Here is an 18,104-nt window from a genome sequence, read left to right on the forward strand (position 1 = left end):
CAACCGTCGTCGAACAAGGGGATTCCCGTACGAGAGAACATACAAAAGAATGTTGGCGACGATCGTCCGATGATTTATGTCATGAAGTGATGATTCCCCATTCCTGACGGCTGGGAATTTCCCCTTTCTAGACTCAAGCAACTATCAGGGTTTCGATGCCATCTTTATTGCCAGAAGATTTCTCTTACTGAACAGTGTTTGGCACCTTGAAAAGTATTGCAAGGCCGATCCAACAACAAGTCAACATCATGATACGCTCCTCACAATCGAGGCGGATACACCATTGTCCAAGAACATTCAAGAGGCTTCTTTTGACATACATCTCAAGTGTGCCAAGTCGCCCATTGGCCTGGATTTGCTCCAGTCTGTTTCTAAATTTATTCTCGCATTGTGTGACCAGTCAGCCGCAGGCTATGCCTACTTAAACTGCCGGCCTCAACCGTGATGGACATCTGCTACCAGGTGTCATTATCCTCTCAAACGCTCTTGGGCAACCCACATCGGTCTCGTTGACCTCACCTTCTTTAAGTTCCGCCATGCCCAACCTCGAAAATATGCCCCATCATACCCTTAATCCGCACAAGTTAACTCGCAGGTTGATCACAGACGATGGTCGAATTGTACCAGATGTTCAAGGCTTTGGTGGTGCAACAAGTAAGCTTGACTGTTTCTTCAATGTCTCGTCAATATTTAACCACTTTCCTCAGCCCTAGCCTTCTTCATCACAATCGTCGTCCTCTCAATCTTCCTCTACTTCTACCTCTCCCCTATCCTTCGAAACCGTCGCCTCCTCGCGCCCTTCTTCCGGAGGCTGACATCTGTAGAACTGGACCCAGAGCTTCGCGAACGGCGCTCCCTCGTCCACTGGATGCGTGGTTCTAATGGCCGATTCATCGACACTGAGGGGAACAACGCCCCAACCGCTATCTCCTCCTTCTTCCGCCTCTTCGCACCGAGTTCCACGTACCGCACTGTGGGCGACAACACCAAACTAGCGCAACTCCCACAAGCATACACATCCCAACCCAATTCACCTACTCCACAATACGCCCTATCGTTACCACCAAACAAGTCCTCGTCGAAGTACAGCATCCCCATACACGTCCCAGGCCAACAACAATTATCCGTCCCCACCATGTCCCCTCGCCGTCCGGCTGCTTCGCCCACTTACGCCTTGCCTCCTTCCTTACACCCGCCCACGAAGGTGCCGCTCCTGCCTGGCGCTGGGCTGGGTCTGGATCCGGGAACCATCGTCCGCCCCTGCTCCGCTCCTCGCTCCGTGTCAACCAATAGCATCCTCCACCCCCCTGCGCCGTTCCTTCCCACCCCCTCCCAAGCTGTAGTATGTGAGAGCGACTCGGCAGCGGCGTTGGGACCTATGCGAAGGATCTTTTCTGTTGAAAGGCAAGCCGGAGATTCGACTGGCACGGGTTTGAGTGGGAGTGAAGAATCGGATTCGTTATTCACTTCCAGAGATGGGGACTCACAAGTTCCTGGGATCTACGCTACGGGCTCATGCATATGGGAGGAGCAGACGACCAAAGGAGTTTCTGCTACGGAATCTAGGTCTCTGATTGAGGATTCCCTGTTCACCTCTGGGGGAGATACACTTGCGTCGCCTGTTGTTTCCTGGGAAGAAGAGATATCGCATGTCATGTCCAAGATTGGGCAGATTTAGTCTTTTTGCTACATATTGTATAACTTTTCTTTCTGAATCTATGCGACTAGTGATACGATTGACGATTTCGTATCAATCGTAATGTACTGCGTAAGATGAATACATTAGGTCCGTTTGATATATATTCCTCCCTTGTGAATAAAATGAAGAATCCTCGACCCAGCTTCTAATCTATCTAGGATAAAGTCCGCATAACAATTAAGGGACGAGTGCCCGTTTGTCTAGATGTCAATGGATACATTACTTCTTGGCAGCACGCCTCTTAAACGAGGGTAAAATGCTGCCCTCGCGAATCCGGAAGATATATGTGAGAAGGTAGATACAAGAGAACTGTCATACCTCGTCAGCTTTTATCGTAAGCAACGTAAAAGAACAGAACCTACATTGAACACAAAGAACGCCATCATGAAGCCAAAATTCCGCCAATGGTGGTTATAAAAGATATTGAATGCGGCATTGAGGAACTGGTCCGTCGTGCGGATGCTGCAGAACTGACAGGCGGAGGTGGCATCTGCGTTGGTGAGGTAGCCACCTGCAACCGAAATGAATGGGTTCATGTATTCGCCGCAGGTCATCCCGCTAGGTGGGGTGATCGACACAAATTCGACGGGTGAGCAGGACACTTGTTGGCCACCGATAGCTGTGGTATAGATTAGGGATGAACTAACGAAAGGGAGACAGACGATAACGAACCTTGACCGAGAAGGCCTTCGATCAGATAGGTATATGGTGACAGGCGGTACCTACAAACACGCATGTCAGCCTTGATGAAAAGAACAACGGGCACACAACTCACATCCAGCGCCACCAGCCGAGTTGGGCAAAGGGTTGCAACACACCATTACTGAATTACCACGTCGGCACTCAGACAGATCAGTTATTTCGCATAAAGATACTCACAAGGTAATGACAAAGGAGAACAAGAATGAGAATAACAAGGCTGCAATTTCCGCACTTGGTGCCATTGCTGCGACAGCCTGTGGGTGATGAGATTAGTTCTGTAAGCATTGTGACGCGATGGGCAGCTTACTTGTGCAATCGTAGTATAATAAAGTGGGAACGCGATTCCCAGCATTAGATAAGTATACCCGCCTCGTGACGACTCAAAACCCACGGTCCAGAACCACGTCAAGAATAACAGAGTGGCTCCTACAATGTTCCAAGGGAGTTCAATGAGGACCTGCGAAGTAACGAGCGCAGTCCAGCTGTACATCCTACTAGGACGTTCACGAATCTCATACACAGTTCTCATGTCAATGAAAGGAACTTGTAGTTGATTCGAGAGGGGGACACTGGATAAGGAATCAACTGTCGGTTCTACAGAGAGAAAAAGGTCCCCTACCTGAGGATCGTTGCCATGAAGATCGCGAAGAGCTTGTTCTGCGTGCCTTGGATGCTATGCTTGGCCTTGAAGAACGTGAACCCGATGAAAAGACCACCAACAATGTTCAGGATGAGCTTCGCCATGAGGTACGTGGGATTTCTCCAATGCGCTTCAGCATCACGCTTGAGAAGTTCGACTACCTGGTATGCCCAAGGAGTGGCGAATTCGGTACGGATGGATGCGGCAATTGCTGGTCGATTACGACCTTCAGCGTGGATAGCTTCGATTTCCTGCTGGTTGTCCTTTGACTCTTGAGATGATTGCCAGAGTTGATACCAATCTTGTTTGCTCGTAGCGGTTGCACCAGCTCCGATGACGTCCAGCATGTACTCCGCACTAAATCATGGGCAAACTTAACTGAGCGTTCTTGGTCAGATAATTGCAAACTCACGGATTTTCGTCGTCAAGACAAGGCCGTGCCCCATTCTTCTCAAAGTAGTCAATCAAGGTGGTAGCGTTTCGACCAAGGTCACCGAAGTAGGCAGTGCGACCACCCTTTTGCAGAAGTAGCAACCTGTCGAAAACCTGACAATGATAGCGTTAAACATTGTGTGGAATAAGAGCAGACGGAATCATACTTGGAACAACTCCGCTGACGGCTGATGTATTCTGGAAGACGGAGAACAGTCAGGGAAGAACATAACCTAGAATGGCAAGGACATACGTGCAAAGAATGGCCTGACCATTATCTGCGAGACTCCTCAAGAATGACATGATTGCCCACGCACTTTGCGAGTCAAGACCTGAGGTAGGTTCGTCAAGGAACAACAAAAGTTTTGGCTAAACTATGCGTCAGTTGAAGCATATTCCAGTCGTTTGTTCAGGACTGACCTTCGCTGCAAGTTCAACAGCAATAGTCGTACGCTTCCGATGTTCGATGCCAAGAGATCCAACAGAAGCGTTTGCGTATTTTTCAAGACCACACATCTTCAGACACTTCTCGACACTGGCCGACATCAGGTCTGGGAGAAACGTTGTTAGATACGAAAGACTCACTATGCCTCTTTCTCTGCCAAAGGAACGGATTTCGGTTGACGGAGTTTTGCCGAAAACAGGAGAGCTTCACGGACAGTAGCAGTCGGTACATGAGTGTCCATTTGTTGGCAGTAACCACTGTAACATGGTCATTCAAAATGCGAGGGATGACGAATAGGATGACAAATACTCACGATTGAGATTGGAAATCGGCTGGAAGAGCTTGCCCGTTAACGAACCTATCGCCCGTGACCACGCCCGTGGAGACGCGCTGGGCGAGCACATTGAGCAGAGTTGTCTTTCCCGCGCCCGACTCTCCCATCAAAGCCGTGAGCTTGCCAGGGGCCACATAACCCGATACGTCGGAAAGCAACAACCTGTCGTCCTGCCCGGCAATAGGAACCGTGTAACGAACGCGTTGCCACGTAAAAACGTCGTTCATGGCAGGAGCACTGGGTGTGTCCTCTTTCTGGAGCTTCTCGTCGTCGTCAGAAATCACCAGGCCTCTAGAGTCTTTTTCATTGATGGCTTCTTCGTCGTTAACGTTGGAGCCGTTGTTGGGACCAGTTCCACGCTTGAAGAGCATGACGGATGACTCGACAGCAGAAGCGGTGTTGAACTCAGTGAAGAGCAGCAAAAACGTCAGGAAACCGACTCCAAAAGCGATGACTATGCCAAAGTTCTACAAAGGAACATTGACCTCAAGTTGCTTGATCAGAATAAGAAGAAACACACCATCCAGGTCTTGGACCAGAAAAAGCCGTATGAGATGGCGGCGAACCTGTTGCCGTCCACGAAGGGTTGCCCAGGTACGGACCCTACAGTTGTGCACACTTGGTTGGCGAGGGTAATGTTCTCGTAGCCAGGACCACGAGGAACTAGGGAGGAACATTCCCCTTCGAGAGTTCGGAATTCGTTAGTTATCATCGCCTCAAATCTGAGCAATGTCGTCAGCTTTCGCTCGTAACAGAATTAAAGCACAGCTCTCACCCGTAACGGAGAGGCTAGAAAGGATAGTAGGTCAGTGACAATTCATTGTTCCAACCGGATTTGGAGCTTACATTGATGTATGTGATCCACCTCAAAGCGCCAATCATCGAGGGCTTGGGAATGGTGAAGCCTAGAATGTTACTCGTTAGAAAACTACCAGATGTCAAGAGGACTGATATGCACTCACCAGTGTAGATAGAAAGGGCAAGGATAGCAATACCCGCGACCGATTGAGCGGCTGCCTCAGATTTGAAAGCAGCAGCGATAGTCCTAAACCAGGCCTTCATAGTAATAGACATGGTAAACAAGAACAGTATAAAGACGCTACATGAGCGTCGATCAGTATCAGCACCAATGCCACTTGAATCGAAGAGGCGACGTACAAGAATTGAGAGGCCGTTCTTTGAAGACCAGTCATGAAATATAAGATAATCGAGAAAACAATGGTGGTAAGGAACGTAAGCGGCACATCGACCAAAGTAAGAGCCAGGGCTTCGATGAAGGGGTGGTAAAGCGCTGCCCTCTCGTGCCTCAACACAATGGGGCGCTGAGAGTAGAGAGCGGGGATCTCAGCCATACTTGTCAAGGCTGAGAAGAGCAAGGCGCTGGTGAAAAGTTGGGTGGGTAAGTAAGCGGTAAGCAATACGGAACAAGGGAAGACAAACAAGAAGAGGATACCGCCACGTGAGAAGAAGTTGGCCGTGTTCTGGGGCATCTTGAGGAAGACGCTGCCCATGATCAATGACTGGAAAATGAAAGAGCTACGAAACAATCAGCAAATAGAGCCGGCGTAATCGAGCAGTAAGTGACTTACAAAACTTGAAGCCCAGTAGCAAGAAGGTTCCCTCGAATGATCTGTACCCTTCGCTTCATGACAGCCCGAACTTGCTGGGGGATAGTCAACATGTACGGGTTCTTCTTCCCACTTCCTTTGGCGAACTCAGCACGAGCACTGGTCATATACGCAGATGCCACATGAGGCTTCCCCACAAACTCTTCCAGGTACGAGTCCAAATCCGCACGGTTTTCTTTGCCCGCCTCGGACTTGAGGAAGTATTCCGCAAATTCCGCTGCAGTACGTGGTTGGGAGATGACCCCAGCTCGGGGAATGCGGCCGTTAGGATCTGTGACTGCTACGAGGAAGTCGGCGGTAGTTTGCCTGTTCGCAGGTTCGTAGCTAGACAAAAAGGTTTCAGATGATGGATATCTGATGATGGCGACTAAGACTCACCCCATGTCAATGAAATGCTGCCTTGCTTTGTCCGCAGTGCCAAAATAAGCCATGCGGCCCTCATAGATGACGCAAACCTTGTCAAAGTGCTTGTACAGCGACTCTCCAGCCTGGTAGATGGAAACGATAGTGGTCGCGTGGAAGACGTCGGTCGCGATACGCAAGGCTTTGACAAACTCGAGAGCAGTGCTCGAGTCGAGCCCTCGAGTAGAGCTAAATCGTCCATCAGTGAAAATTCTTCCTGTGATATGGAATGGGAACATACTTATCCCAAGCCCCAACACAACTCCTCGTGGCCATAGCCTCAGCAATCGACACACGCTTCTTCTCTCCGCCGCTCACTCCCCGAATGGCAGCATCGCCGACAGGAGTGTTTAGAGTGTGCCGTAGCCCAAAAATGGTAGTGAGGACCTTCACCGTTTCGTCTTGGAATTGCTCCCTGGAGACGTCGACGCGAGCTCGCGGAGTACGTGTGGTGACTGCGAATTTGAGTGTTTGCTCTACGGTGAGGGTCGGGAAGTGGACATCGTCTTCTGGGCAATATTGCACATCGCCTCGGAAATGGTCGTGAATGTCTTGAGGTGACAAAGAGTCGTAGTGAACGTCTCCTTCTACTGCATGGAACTCTTGCCGTTGATTAGCGAGTGTCTTCAGGAGGGTACTGCATCCGGAACCGGGCCGACCCAGAACGACTGATAAGATTAAAATGTTAGAACGGACATGAGATTGAGAAGAAACGCGAACTGACGAATCATCTCCCCCGGTCGAATTACACCCTCGAATCCACTAAGAATATCACGGACTGCGGGATGGCGGATATTTTGGACGGTCTCAAGAACGCCCAAGGGGTTAAGCAAAGATCCCAGGGTTGGCTGATATGACGCAGAAGCACCAAGTCCGACGACACGGAGGTTCTGAAAGCCGACACCAATGGATCGCTGCGTGATTTGTGCTTCTTCTCGTCTAGATGTGATATCAGATCTCCGTGTTAGATGGGACGAAATTGGACACGTACCTTCGAACATGATGACGAATGGTCTTTTCAAAATCGAAAGGCCCATCGGTTAGGGTATGATCAGTGGATGAAGACGCGGCAGACGGTCGGCCGCGGTTCTGAGCCTCCTCAGTCATCGTCCTCCGCAAGGCCTGAACACCTTCTGGATCGAAAAACTCGATATTGACATGAGATACAGAGGAACCACTTCTGGCTCGAGTATACCCCATCTTTGGCGATACGGGCGGCGGCGGTGAGTGGTCTGGGTGTCCATGAGGATTGGCATGCACGTTCGAAGCATGGTGGTCCTCTTCAGCGTGTTGTGAAAGGGGGGTATCGACGTTATAAAGAGTGGGATAAGAAGCCGCCCTGGAAACCGATCCAGAGGGCGTCTCCTCAGCAATGTCGGTTAATGGAAGTGGGTCTGACATCCTAATGTCCTATTTGACGGACATGAAATGAAGGTTGGGTATTTGTACCCCCTTCCTTGAATACGAAATCTCTAGGCAAGGCGGCAGTGATAGAGATCGTATGATCCATAAGCGGAAGATAAGATTTTTTTTTCGATGCTCAATCGGACGTCAGCGACGTTGACAAATGGGACCTTGGCATGTGTACGCGTTTTCGTGCCGACGGAATTGCGGTAATGTTGGACCCAATTTGTCATTAATCCCGCCTACTACAAGGATTTAGGACTGATTTCGGCCAGGCTCACTGCTGCTCACCGTTGAAATCCGTGCCAAATCGTCGCTCATCGTCGTCGTCTTGCCAATCTGCCGTTTGGAGAAGATAGGTTACGCGTTCAAACTTCATGACAAAATAGCCAGTTACGTAACCACCAGTTTTTACCATTAGTAAGGTGCTCTCGGGCCGTTGACTAACGTCGATTTCCTTTAGACTTTTCAAAGTCGTGTCAAAGTCGTGTTCGAAGTGTTTTACAAGTGTTATATTTTAAATTTTATAAACAAGCTGCTTGAAAGGAATAAAACCAAGGTAGAACCTTCCCAGATCACATATAAATAATCTACGTCTAAAGATATCTCTTCAGACCATCACCTTCCACAAGCTGGCCTTTCTTCCTACACTCGGAGACAGTCTTGGGCGAGTACGGTAAGATCTCTGTAACCCCGGAGAACTCCTGATGCGCAGCTTGCCCGGCAAGGACACGGATGTGGAGGCCATGCACACCAGGTGGGGCCTGCAACGATGCGTAATGTCAATTCAGGTCATCCAAATAAATATTGAACGGAATGCGTACAAGGGGAAGCGCTGGAACCCAAACGCGTCTACTCTCTTGCGTGCCTTCTTTCGTCCACTGGGGCAATTTGACGCGAGCGTAAACTGGAGCCTGTCATGATTGTGAACGTCAGAATGTGAGAAAATGACGAGGTATAAAATGAGCTTACGTTCATACGCGGAACTGCAGCGGTGTCGGTGCTCTCTTTAGTTGGTTTGTTGGAGCAGGCAGAGGAAGGCCTCTCAAGTGCGATTTCCGAAATTTCGTTGAGCCAGGGAGAGAAAGTCTTTTCCTTGTAATCTTGAGTATACGGGTCCGTGTAGGAGACGACATAGCTCCTGCTGTCTCCTCCGATAGTCTATTAATCGTACAGTCAGTAAGGTTGAGGTTGTTACGCTTGAATAAACTTACACAGGGTTTAAAGATGGGGCGGACGACCCTTCCAGGCAGCCAGTTGCTGTAAGCATTGTCCGCGGAATGGTAGCGACGAATCTGAACAATCTCTCCAATCTACAGACAATAAATTAATCTGGAAACCACCGGAAAGCCCGAAAAAACGCACCTTGAAATAATCAACCCCAGAAACAAGCTCTGGCCGACCAGCAGTCGAGTCAAGCGGGGGATGGCCAAGGACAGAGGTGTGGCAAGAGGTCGATTTAATAGAGCGGTCATAATAACCAACTCGTCCTGCTGCGCCATCGCGTGCCGGTACAGTCGATCGACTGGGGGAGGGACGATGACCGGAGGAGTTTCCGGACGAACTGGTAGCGGGGGAGCCCCCAAAGTTGGGTGGCAGGGTAGGGTAGGAGTAGCCTTCTGGGTACCACTTGGCGGACATGTTGAATAAGAGAGGTGTGGGGGTGTATGTGCGCGGTGAGCTTGGAGGGTAGTTTGTTGGAGAGTTCTACACCGGAATGTGTGCTCGTTAAATACTAGCCAATGGCCACCGCCTTGACCAAGAAGATATATAGTGTGGCTCGCCCCCGCCATTGTCATCCCATGGATCCATACACGATGAGGCCACCGTGCCACCGAATTTGGAAGACAAAGCTCAGTGGAGTCCGTTGGTGGCCATACATGGCTTTATGGCTCAATAGACTTGGCCCTGAGGTACATAGAGCAACGCGTTGTGACCGAGGGACAAAGCTGGACGGCAAAGAAGTGCTTTGGGGTACACTGGGTGGTTTTGAGCATTGTCGATATCCAGTGGCGCGTGTGGTGGTCTCTGCGTTGTCTGCCCGTTACTAGTCAAACGCGACATTACCTGGTCGAAATTAGGTGTTTTTCAAACCAAACAGTTTCTCTGTCGACAGCATGAGGATATGTTATCGAGGTGATATGTGAGTTGAGTGTACCGTCGACTTATTTAAGTACCTCGTCCTGATGAGAGGGGGCTAAGTATAAGCTGAAAATAACTTGGTCAGGAGCCCATTCGAGCCCCTTTATGAGAGATGTGCTCGACATCGTCTGCCCAGAAAATCAAATGCAACAAAGTCACCCTGTCCCCTCCATTCATTCAGCTGATTGCCGCGAAGTCTGGGTACGCAAGAAGTACTTACCTATTATGTAGCGGGTCGACAAAATTTTCTCCAACTCCCCACCACCACCACCTCCTCCACTCCAAGTTCTTCAAAAATGCGCAACCTTGACATCTTCGACATGAGTGAGCCCGTAGTGCCCCTGAAAATTCGAGTGGAGACGGAAGTCCAAGTGTGGGAAGACACGACTCCTAATTCCCACGATCTGCATAGCACCACAAGCACCGTCTCCGCCACCTCGCCACGACACCCGCAGTCACCTTCATCCCACTTCTTATCGACCTCAAGCGCTCGCACTTTCATGTCGCTTCCAAGAGCAAACTACGACCCCAGGCGGGTGTGCCTGAACCCCTTTCCAGAGTTCACGTTTGGGAAACGTCGACGGGCGATTGGGGTATACCTAGCGGGTGCACTAGTACGTTGGGGAATTGCTTTATGGGTCGGGATTAGATGCTGAACGTTACATGGATAGTTTACGTTGGCGAATTGGACTTTTTTGGACGCTGCGATCCTGTCTGCTCATGCAAAATCTCCTTGGGGAGACCAACCAGACGCCCCGCCGCCCGTCCACGTCACATTCGTAGACTGGATTCCGGGAATCTGCTCTTTGCTGGGATATCTCGTTATCAACTTGATTGATAAAGACAGAATACGAGGGGATGAGGGTCTTGGAGATTCAAGGGCCGTGTGGAGGGCACGATTGATTCTGTTCATTGGGTTTGCGCTGATGGCGGGGGGTTTGGCTGGAAGTGTCGTGAGTACCCCACTCTCTACGCCACTTTTTGCGACTTTGGCATTAATAACTTGACCTTGCAGACGGTTCTGGTCTTGAAGTATGTCTTGAACGGATATCCAGAACAGTTCGTCTACTACGGCTATGCGAATGTCTCGCAAAGCGTTGCGATGATGTTGTCGGCTGTGGTTCTCTGGATCTCGCAGAGTACGAGCAGCGAGTACGAGTACAATTTGACCCTATGAATTAGAGCTGAAGTGAAAGGTTCTACCTGTCCTCGTTTTGTATGATTGTATCTGTATGCAGCTGCCCATCTGAATTATTAGGTGTTTTCTTACAGGAGCCCCGAACTTGTCATGGGGAAGACTTTGAGCGATGTCGTGAGTGCTGTGAACAATGCCTCAAATGGTCTTGAAGAGCGTTGAACGTTGAACGTTGAACGTTGACTCTCAGGTTCACGACGATCCAGAATTCACATAGGTTTTCTGATCGGGCCAGTCCTGGCCTGAGCGCTTCTCGAGCGGCTTATTCACTCCACCCTGCAGGCCTGCGATGTACCAATAATAAACATGCACAAAAAACGTCCTTAAAGTTCAGTCGGGTTACACAACTCTCTTTCATTCTCACCCCCTTCAAGTTCCCCTCGATTGGGGTTAAACGTCACGGTCTTCCGCGGCACCATGGTCAATCTCGCCTCTGCGGTGATTGTCAGGCGTTACTCGTCTTGTAAGCGCGCTATTCTTTCACTCTTGTCGTATCATTGATCACGCAAGGAACAGTGGCCTCATTGCTAGTTCTCATAGGCGACTATGTCCTCACCTGTCGAGCAGAGTTCCGTTTCATTTGGGGGTGAAGTCTATCCTTTAAACTGCCTCGCGCGCTGTTGATCCGTTCTGGCAACTGGATAGGTCTCCGATAAATGGCGTCAAGTACATTTATATATTCGCGAGATACTTTGCTCTCGTCGTTCAAACGTATGTGATGAGCCATATCATCTTGGCTGCGACGACTGACTGACCCACATGATTTTACCACAGCACGAGCTTTTTCATATCCCAGTTTTATCCGCTAGCCAGACCCCCAGTGTCGCCGCAAGTCTGCAATGTGTGGTTTATGGTCCTCTTGGTGTGCTGCGTGGTGCAGCTGGCGGCGTTTGACGCAGTCTTGATGTTACAAAGTGCGTATTTCACATTTTCAAGCTTCTCAAGGCCTGACTACCGCGATCAGTCTACGCGCTCTACGCGCCTCATGGCAATAATGTCTTATATCTTCTCCCGATAGTGTTCGGCCAATTTCCGCTCCCCTTCGGGGCGTGGGCTCGTGAAATAGGCTTCGATGAAGTTTGTAGTGTAACGGGGACACTTCATGGTGGGGATGTTGCCGGGTACGCATGGGTACTCTTTGCGTATGCTTGAGATGAACGCTGACTGTATTTCCTCTACAGCGGAGTCGGGGTAACCGTCCATTTGTTGCTTTTTTACATTATATTTCGCAAGCGAGGTGGGGAATCAGAAATTGTCTCCTTTGTTATCCGTGGTGGGGCGTGGTGTTTCGTTTTGGTCTTGTGTATGTTTTTCTCTGGGTTTTCCTGGGCGATTTCTCATGTCGCGTTAGCGATGGTGGGAGTGCTCATTCCTTATTCGTATATGGATCGTACAGCAAATCCATACATTATCTTCATGTACGTCTTCAAGTCCCTCTTCGGAGACAAGAACTCATGGGTTTGAATAGCTGGCCGATCACCTTCTTTTCTATTACTGTAAGACTCTTTTCTAACGTCATCTTGGTAAACGGCTGATCCCTCTCATTTTGCAGACATGCAGGCTTATCATAAGCATGAGGCGCATGAACTCTTCCGGCCAACAGTCATCGTTCATCAATTTGTCTTTCACAGATGTCGCCACTATAGAGTTTTCACCTCAAGTCTCTGTCGGCTCCTTGGGCTCTCAGCCTGAGTTTGTGGTGGACTTTCTCACCTCCTCGTTGGAGGTGACGAATGAGCCACCACCAACTGAGTCATTGACGAGCATAAAGGCAGGGACATTACAATTCTACGATCCATCGGATCCAAAGGAGTTTTCGGCTGTAGATCCAGACACAAGCTTGAAGACCGAAAGTGAAATCTAAATGACCTCACGTATGCTGTCGGTTGGAATACTCCATGCAAAGTGTATTTCGGTCACCATCGAAGGTCAAGCCAGATCCACTATAACATGCCATTCCAACTTGACCTGTGGTGCAACTATGAGTTGATTGTCTCCTGGATTTGTCTGGCATTTCTCTTATGGTGTATTACATATTATTGTAAACACTTTATAATTAGTTAAGTTTTGTCACTAGGTGCACAGCAGTTCTTAAAGTCATCCGCCTTGCATCCGCCTCATTCCCGATGTTGAAGGATTTCACTGAGACAAGTGTATTGGCAAGAGCTTGGGAGTAGATACATGGTTTGTAGAGCAGCAGGGAGAATCCATCATCATCCTCAACTGTGTTTTCGAGCCTTTCCACTCTTCCACTCGGGCCATCTCCATTGGGTACTGTTGAGACATGAAGGCAGCCTGAGGAAGGAGGTTGATTATTGAGACAGAGCTACTCGTATGTATGTCTAGTAAGTAGTAGCTACATAGATTAAGTATAGAGTAGTTCACAGTAGCGTTTTTCGGCTTGTTTTATATCTTGTTTTTCAATCAAAAAACTTGCAAAAAACAACATCAAAAACAACTCAAAAAAGAGCTCAAAAACAAGACGAAACCGAAAAACACCTCCGAGCCTGAAAGCTCGACTCTCACATAGCAACAAGTTATCCATGTTCACGGATTTCTTGTATTTAAATATTTGCTGTATTAAATACTCCCTCCTTTCTCTATATTCACACGAAGCTTAAGTTACACCGCCAAATGATGAACATGTGAGAGAAAGGTGGGTGACAAATCCTGACCAGCATAATTTGGCAGCTGTCAGACATGCTGATGGGACCTTTTCCCAACAGTCATTACTGGCCAACGACAGCGTGTCCCCAGGTTGATGTAGCTCTCACGTTTGGGCTGGATGTTGACAACAGCTGTCCCTCCAAGTTGCGGCCAGGATAGTTCAGATATTGATAACAGCTGAAGGGCCAGGTGGATGTCCAGTGGCAAGGGTGCTTCAGCCCACCTATGCCTATATGTAGGTGGGCTGTATTCCATGGTATTACGAAGAGCTTTTAGTTAGACCTGTTAAATTTGTCTCGGTACATGTATTCATTCAGTAGAAATTCAGTTGATGGAAAGCATGAACAAAAGAATGAATTGTATTGTTACAAGGGAATACAAGAGGTGTTTACAACTACGCTATCTACTACCCAACGGACCTGGCTGGTTCATGGATGGGCGTTTGACGTGGTCCATAGGTGGTGGTGGTGGGTCCTCATCGCCGTTCGTTGACAGGTGCTGGGCCCTCGTTGGAGGTGATGGTGGTTGCAGACCCTGGTCGCCATTCGTTGACAGTGGTGCTGGGCCCTCGTTGTTGTAGGTGGTGGTGATGGTGGCCATTGGTTGATGGTGGTGGGCGTACGATGTGGTGGTAGTGGGTGCTCATCACCTTTCGTTGACGGTGGTCCTGGGTGCTCATCGTCGTTCATTGACGGTGGTGGTGGGCCCTCGTTGTTGTTGGTGGTGGTGGTGGTGGTAGTTATGAGCCCTCGTCGCCATTTGTTGATGTGGTGATGGGCGTGGTAGAGGTTAGAGGCGTCTGATCCGGCTGCCGCTACATGACGCAATGCAGAAATAAGTTAGCAAGCGGGTACTCGTCGGGGGGGAAATACAAGGGGCAATGGGCGAACAAAAGCCCAGAACAGCAACAAATGGTAGCGACCATGCACAGGCGCACGGGTAGGGAACACGGACAACCAAAGAATTAAAAACAGGGAGATTACATGGGGGCACAGGCCAGTGGGTAACAGAACATGGATGAAAACAACAACTCCTGTGATAACGAGAATGGGAGCGAGCTGGGAGCGGAGCGGCCAGGTGAGGGGAGATGGGTTGTGATGAAGAAGGTAAGTTTGGTTCTGGTTGAAATTTGAAAATAACCAAACATAGCGCGGAGTTTAAAACGACTTAGAGAGATTTTCGAGAGCTTAACGCACGGGCCTTTTCCTGTTGAGCTCAAAGTTCCCCATTTTTTCCACCTGTAAGAACTTGGAAGCACTCATTGTATCGCTTTATTACTTTCTTATGATTAATTTCTATCCTAAGTACACTATTTCATTCCCCGAAGAAAATCGGCAGAACAGGTCTTCCCAAGGAGAGTCGTAAACCTGTGGGCCAGGTGTCGGACTGCTGGGGCTAACATTTACGTGCCAAGCTCCGACACACCTGCCATCCATGCCGAAGCAACCTCCATCAGAAACCTGTCAAGCGGAGATTCGTGCCAGATGCCATCAGCATTTTGTACAAATGGCGGTGTACTAGAGGCTGACACTTAGCAGCGGCAGCAGGCACCTTGCTTGCTGACAAATACACTGCTTTGCACCAATACGATGCGACTTTTTTTTTCGTAACAAAGGAAACAGTGTTCAAGAGCTATAGCGCTACATAGTTATGTATATAAACATTGGAGCTGGCGCTAAGAAAGAGACGACGATATCATGTTTTGAAAAGACCAGTTGTTTGCACCGGTTTGCTCGCTCGCGTGCGCCATATGCAAGAAAAGCACTTTTGAGATTCCGCCTCAAACTTTAATCCCAAAACGGGAAGTCGCCTTATTTTTAGAATCAAGCGGAGGCCAAACAAACTGATATTTGGTGTCGTGATTTCTTGCTCGCCCTCGCCCTCCAAGGTTCCAACTCGACGACGGCTGCTCACAGCTCCAGGAGCTCGCCAACCCCATTCCCAAGACAACGTCGAGGTATCTCGCCGGCCTCCCTGCATTCCTTACTGTTACTACTAATGAGCATTCTTTCAGCCTCGCGCAACGAATTGACATAACCGCCGCAAAACGAACCCGCCGCCATCAAAGCCTCGCATACGAAAATACTAGCCCCTCACCATCACGTAAAACCGTCGCAACAAGAACCCGCCGTCGTGAAAGCCTCGCATACGAAAATACCCCCCCCTCCCCCCCCCGCCATCGTCGAACGAACCACTTGGAAGAATGGTACAGCGTGAGCGGTGTCTCGTTTCTGGTGGTGGGTCGCGAGGGTAGAGCGAAGAGAAGCAGCAAGGAGGGACCTCAGTGCCTCGTGGAATTATGAATTGGAGGGTAGAGCGGTTGAATGCTCGAGTTCCACTGGCAGAACAACGTCAACATCTTGATTGAAGATATGTACATCATGTATACTACATAGTTACACTAAAATACTGGAATTCCTGTGTAGAGTCCCTCCTCTCCTCCTCCTTTTTTGAAGCTGCAGGGAAACTTATTGTACCTGTTTGGTATTTATGACCTTGGGAGACCTTGACAAGCAAGGTGATCTCATCGGCTACTATCCAGCGACGATAATGGCAACAAACGTTTTAACGCTCATCCTCTTTCCATTGCGATTCACCACTGCACACTTGACTAGGTCAGCCTAGGTCTCACCTTTTGTTTCCCGACGGCAATGGGCGCGTACCTGAAAAGGGCCTGAGCATTTCTCGATCAGCTTATTCACTCCACCCTGCAGGTCTGCGAGGTACCAATAATAAACATACACATTGCCCACAAAGTGTCCTTAAAATTCAGACAGGTTACATAACTCTCCTTCGTTCTCACCCCCTGCACGTTCCCCCACCATTGACGTTAGACGTCAAGGTCTCCGACGGCACTATGGTCAATCTCGCCTCTGCGGTGATGGTCAGGCGTTACTCGTCTTGTAAGCGCGCTGTTCTTTCATTATTGTCGTACCATTAATCACGCGAGGAACAGTGGTCTCATTGCTAGTTCTCATAGGCGACTATGTCCTAACATGTCGAGCAGAGTTCCGTTTCATTTGGAGGTGAAGTCTATACTTTAAACTTCCACGCGCGCTTGTTGATCCGTTCTGGGAACTGGACAGGTCTCCCATGAACAGCGTCAAGTACATCTATACATTCGCGAGATACTTTGCTCTCGTCGTTCAAACGTATGTGATGCGCTATATCATCTAGGCTGCGACGACTGACTGACCCGCGTGATTTAACCACAGCACGAGCTTTTTCCTGTCCCAGTTTTATCCGCTAGCCAGAGCCCCTGTGTCGGCGAAAGTCTGCGATGTGTGGTTTATGGTTCTCTTGGTGTGCTGCGTGGTGCAGCTGGTGGTGCTTGACACAGTCTTGATGATACAAAGTGCGTAGTTCACACCTTCAAGCTGTTCAAAGCCTGACCACCGCAATCAGTCTACGCGCTCTACACGCCTCATAGCAAGAAGTCCTTATGGCTTCTCCCGATAGTGTTCTGCCAATTTCCGCTCCCCTTCGTGGCGTGGGCCCGTCATACAGGCTTCAATGAAGTTTGTAGTTTGTCGGGGACACTTCATGGTGGGGTCATTGTCGGGTACGCATGGGCACTCTTTGCGTATGCTTGAGATGAACGCTGACTGTGTTTCCTCTACAGCGGAGTCGGCGTAATCATTCATTTGTTTCTTTTTTACATTATATTTCGCAAACGAAATATGGTAATTGGGCAAGCAGAAATAGTCCCCTTTGTTGTCCGTGGTGCGGCGTGGTGTTTCGTTTTGGTCATGTGTATGTTTTTCTCTAGCCTTTCCTGCGTGGTTTCTCATGTTGCTTTAGCGGTGGTGGGAGCGTGCATTCCTTATTCGTATTTGGATCGTACAGCAAATCCCTACATTATCTTCATGTATGTCTTCAAGTCCCTCTTCGGAGACAAGAAACTCATGGGTTTGAATAGCTGGCCGAGCACCCTCTTTTCTATTGCTGTAAGACTCATTTCTAACGGCATCTTGATGAACGGCTGAGCCCTCTTGTTTTGCAGACGTGCAGGATTGTCATGAGCATGAGGCGCATGAACTCCTCTAGCCAACACTCACTGGCCTCCATCAATTCGTCCTTCACAGATGTCGTCACTATGGAGTTTCCACCTGAAGTTTCTATGGGCTCCTTGGGCCCTCATTTTATGGTGGATTTTCTATCCCCCTCGCTGGAGGTGACGAATGAGCCACCACGAACTGAGTCATCGGCGAGCACAAAGGCGGGGACATTACAATTCCACGATCCATCGAATCCAAAGGAGTTTTCGGCTGTAGATCCAGACTCAAGCTTGAAGACCGAAAATGAAATCTGAATGACCTTGCGTTTCCTGTCAGTTGGAATCCTCCACGCACGCAAAGCGTATTTTGGAGGTCAAGCCAGACCCACTATAAGATGTGATTCCAAATTGACCCGG

The 18,104-nt window shown here is 49.2% G+C and overlaps 8 protein-coding genes across 8 annotated transcripts; 5 read left to right on the forward strand and 3 right to left on the reverse strand.

Annotated features, from left to right (window-relative positions):
• Positions 1–536: 536 nt before the first annotated feature.
• On the forward strand, positions 537–1,678 carry LACBIDRAFT_331356 (uncharacterized protein; the record flags this gene model as incomplete). Its single annotated transcript, XM_001885685.1, has 2 exons — positions 537–654; positions 708–1,678. 2 exons carry the CDS (start codon positions 537–539, stop codon positions 1,676–1,678), a joined length of 1,089 nt encoding a protein of 362 aa, XP_001885720.1.
• Positions 1,663–7,683, reverse strand: LACBIDRAFT_392638 (pleiotropic drug resistance ABC transporter; the record flags this gene model as incomplete). Its single annotated transcript, XM_001885754.1, has 24 exons — positions 1,663–2,008; positions 2,062–2,318; positions 2,372–2,421; positions 2,475–2,522; positions 2,579–2,655; positions 2,709–2,970; positions 3,021–3,398; positions 3,454–3,587; positions 3,641–3,671; positions 3,727–3,842; positions 3,894–4,008; positions 4,059–4,175; positions 4,232–4,719; positions 4,773–4,974; positions 5,028–5,041; positions 5,099–5,157; positions 5,215–5,351; positions 5,411–5,632; positions 5,693–5,788; positions 5,842–6,204; positions 6,259–6,471; positions 6,524–6,950; positions 7,007–7,221; positions 7,274–7,683. The coding sequence occupies 24 exons, from the start codon at positions 7,681–7,683 to the stop codon at positions 1,919–1,921; spliced, it is 4,521 nt and encodes a 1,506-aa protein (XP_001885789.1). The 3' UTR covers positions 1,663–1,918.
• Positions 7,684–8,282: 599 nt separating this feature from the next.
• On the reverse strand, positions 8,283–9,327 carry LACBIDRAFT_331358 (uncharacterized protein; the record flags this gene model as incomplete). Its single annotated transcript, XM_001885755.1, has 5 exons — positions 8,283–8,450; positions 8,511–8,600; positions 8,659–8,847; positions 8,901–8,999; positions 9,052–9,327. The coding sequence occupies 5 exons, from the start codon at positions 9,325–9,327 to the stop codon at positions 8,283–8,285; spliced, it is 822 nt and encodes a 273-aa protein (XP_001885790.1).
• Positions 9,328–10,229: 902 nt separating this feature from the next.
• Positions 10,230–11,122, forward strand: LACBIDRAFT_191505 (uncharacterized protein). The gene is made up of 3 exons (XM_001885686.1): positions 10,230–10,442; positions 10,500–10,781; positions 10,844–11,122. The coding sequence occupies exons 1-3, from the start codon at positions 10,329–10,331 to the stop codon at positions 11,003–11,005; spliced, it is 558 nt and encodes a 185-aa protein (XP_001885721.1). The 5' UTR covers positions 10,230–10,328; the 3' UTR covers positions 11,006–11,122.
• Positions 11,123–11,440: 318 nt separating this feature from the next.
• LACBIDRAFT_331360 (uncharacterized protein) lies at positions 11,441–12,887 on the forward strand (the record flags this gene model as incomplete). Its single annotated transcript, XM_001885687.1, has 9 exons — positions 11,441–11,486; positions 11,540–11,609; positions 11,669–11,734; positions 11,798–11,937; positions 12,042–12,144; positions 12,205–12,326; positions 12,375–12,441; positions 12,492–12,519; positions 12,627–12,887. 9 exons carry the CDS (start codon positions 11,441–11,443, stop codon positions 12,885–12,887), a joined length of 903 nt encoding a protein of 300 aa, XP_001885722.1.
• A 1,137-nt stretch (positions 12,888–14,024) lies between these two features.
• LACBIDRAFT_307053 (uncharacterized protein) lies at positions 14,025–14,379 on the reverse strand (the record flags this gene model as incomplete). Its single annotated transcript, XM_001885756.1, has 1 exon — positions 14,025–14,379. One exon carries the CDS (start codon positions 14,377–14,379, stop codon positions 14,119–14,121), a length of 261 nt encoding a protein of 86 aa, XP_001885791.1. The 3' UTR covers positions 14,025–14,118.
• A 129-nt stretch (positions 14,380–14,508) lies between these two features.
• Positions 14,509–14,767, forward strand: LACBIDRAFT_307054 (uncharacterized protein; the record flags this gene model as incomplete). The annotated part of the gene is made up of 1 exon (XM_001885688.1): positions 14,509–14,767. One exon carries the CDS (start codon positions 14,509–14,511, stop codon positions 14,656–14,658), a length of 150 nt encoding a protein of 49 aa, XP_001885723.1. The 3' UTR covers positions 14,659–14,767.
• A 2,268-nt stretch (positions 14,768–17,035) lies between these two features.
• On the forward strand, positions 17,036–18,002 carry LACBIDRAFT_307055 (uncharacterized protein; the record flags this gene model as incomplete). Its single annotated transcript, XM_001885689.1, has 6 exons — positions 17,036–17,045; positions 17,096–17,252; positions 17,313–17,443; positions 17,492–17,558; positions 17,610–17,637; positions 17,694–18,002. 6 exons carry the CDS (start codon positions 17,036–17,038, stop codon positions 18,000–18,002), a joined length of 702 nt encoding a protein of 233 aa, XP_001885724.1.
• Positions 18,003–18,104: the final 102 nt, after the last annotated feature.

The sequence above is a fragment of the Laccaria bicolor genome, genomic scaffold (genome assembly GCF_000143565.1).
Source record: "Laccaria bicolor S238N-H82 LACBIscaffold_33 genomic scaffold, whole genome shotgun sequence".
Taxonomy (NCBI): Eukaryota; Fungi; Basidiomycota; class Agaricomycetes; order Agaricales; family Hydnangiaceae; genus Laccaria; species Laccaria bicolor.